This window comes from Bison bison, unplaced genomic scaffold (genome assembly GCF_000754665.1).
Source record: "Bison bison bison isolate TAMUID 2011002044 unplaced genomic scaffold, Bison_UMD1.0 scf7180017864238, whole genome shotgun sequence".
Taxonomy (NCBI): Eukaryota; Metazoa; Chordata; class Mammalia; order Artiodactyla; family Bovidae; genus Bison; species Bison bison.
The window spans coordinates 269,284-271,742 of NW_011494810.1; the positions used below are offsets into that span (position 1 = coordinate 269,284).

Consider the following 2,459-nt stretch of genomic DNA (forward strand, 5'->3'; position numbering starts at 1 on the left):
CATTTACCAGTCTCCCACCAAACCCTAATTGATAGCATGTAACAGCGTTCATAAATGTAAAAATGTAGCCAATACTTTGTCTTCATATGGACACTTGCATGGCCTAGGAGTTCTATTCTGAGACTGACCACCTACAACCACTGGTCTCAGATTTGCATGTTTTTGATTTCTTCACCCTCTTCTAATGTTTACTATATAAAGTCCTCAGAGATAGGTAAATGTTATTATCTTTCAATAGCCATAATTAATGTATTATCCCAACTGTGCTTTATTAAAACAACCTACCTGGTACAATACGTGCCCCACCGCTTAAAACTATATAATTAGAAAAATAATTTACTTCTTTAGTTTCTTCATTTGTAAAGTGGATTATTAGACTATTGTTGTCTCTGATCTATTTCCTAAATCAAATAAACTAAATCATGTCAAATTAAAGATGCCAATTATGTTTTTCCCATCATTAATTTTTAATTTTTCTTAAGGGTGCATTATTATCATCAAATAAGTAAAAATATAATATTCCTTTCTTGTTCATATTTTGGCTTTGTTGTTTCATTCCAGATTGGAGACAATGAGATATGAATGTGGCAAATCAAACAAGAGTGACAGAGTTTATTTTTCTGGGATTTTCTGGTGTTCTCTATCTAAGGCTTGCATTATTTGTGATGTTTCTTACTGTATATCTGCTCTCTCTCATGGGAAACATCCTCATCATCTTCATTGTTCTCACGGATTCCAGACTCCAAACACCCATGTATATTTTCTTAGGAAATTTGTCATTTCTGGAGATCTGGTACACGACAGCCACAGTGCCTAAATTGCTGGCCACTTGTCTCTCACAGGTTGTTACCATTTCCGTTTCTGGTTGTATAACCCAGTACTACTTTTTTTTCTCTATGGGGGCTACAGAGTGCATCCTGTTGGCTGTGATGGCCTATGATCGCTATGTGGCCATATGCAACCCTCTAAGATACTCATTCCTCATAAATCTTCAGGTATGCCTATGGTTTTCAGCTGGATCTTGGATTGGGGGCTTCATTGCCCCTGTTCTACCTACTGTACTTGTCTCTTATTTACATTTTTGTGGCTCTCAAAAGATCAATCATTTCTTCTGTGACTCAGAACCAATTTTTCAACTCTCTTGCTCAGATACATTCATGGTGGAGGCCTTGGGTTACACATGTACCTCTGTTGTGATTCTAAGTTCTTTTCTTCTCACTATGTCTTCCTATGGACACATTGTGGTCACAATTATCAAGCTATCTTCTCGAGAGGCTCAGAAGAAAACCTTCTCCACCTGCGCCTCCCACCTCACTGTGGTCACCATCTATTATGGCACCATTATTTTTGCCTATGTTCGCCCTCCAGCCAAGCACAACTTTACCATGGGTAAAGTAGTCTCAGTGTTCTACTGTGTGGTCACCCCACTTTTAAATCCTCTTGTATACACCCTAAGAAACAAAGATGTGAAGAAAGCCTTCAGAAAAGTTCTAGAAAGAAAGAGATTGTTCTTGGCCAGACATATCCAGGAGATTTGAGAGATTAATTAATATGAAAAAGCTAGAATAGATTACCACATTACATATGCAAATGGTAAATATTGAAAATTATATTATAAAATTGATGCTACTTAATATGGATATTTTTGCAATTCACATTTTGGTTTGAATTCAACTGAAATAGATATTTGGTAATTAGTGTTTAAGAATACTTCGTTGCAAAGCTGTAGTGATAAGGAGATAAATACATGAAGTTCCTACTCATAAGCACTTACAGTGGGAAAATTAGCTGGTTAGTTCTAAGCAATTGTTCAGCCAACTTTATAAAAATCTACAGTTTAATAGTAACTATTAATACAAGCCAAAAATTGTTTCTAAGGCAGTGCTACTCCATGTGGTTGATTGTCTATCATAAATATATCATTTTGTACTTTAAAATAGTTTGATCAATAAACATTTCTTAAATAAATATAGTGAGCCAGACACTATTCTTAAGTATGAATGTTTATTTATGTATGGATATAAACACATATGAAGAATTTCTTTAGAAATATATCAGGAAAATATTAGATAATTTAAATTTTTAGATCAGATCAGATCAGTTGCTCAGTCATGTCCGACTCTTTGTGACCCCATGATTTGCAGCACGCCAGGCCTCCTGTCCATCACCAACTCTTGGAGTTCACTCAGACTCACGTCCATTGAGTCAGTGATGCCATTCAGCCATCTCATCCTCTGTCATCCCCTTCTCCTCTTGCCCGCAATCCCTCCCAGCATCAGAGTCTTTTCCAATGAGTCAACTCTTCGCATGAGGTGGCCAAAGTACTGGGATTTCAGCTTTAGCATCATTCCTTCCAAAGAAATCCCAGGGCTGATCTCCTTCAGAATGGACTGGTTGGATCTCCTTACAGTCCAAAGGACTCTCAAGAGTCTTCTCCAACACCACACTTCCAAAGCATC

The 2,459-nt window shown here is 37.0% G+C and overlaps 1 protein-coding gene across 1 annotated transcript; it reads left to right on the forward strand.

The window, feature by feature from the left end:
- Positions 1-578: 578 nt before the first annotated feature.
- On the forward strand, positions 579-1,538 carry LOC104993285 (olfactory receptor 6F1-like). The gene has a single exon (XM_010846460.1). The coding sequence runs from the start codon at positions 579-581 to the stop codon at positions 1,536-1,538; it is 960 nt and encodes a 319-aa protein (XP_010844762.1).
- The last annotated feature ends 921 nt before the right edge of the window (positions 1,539-2,459 follow it).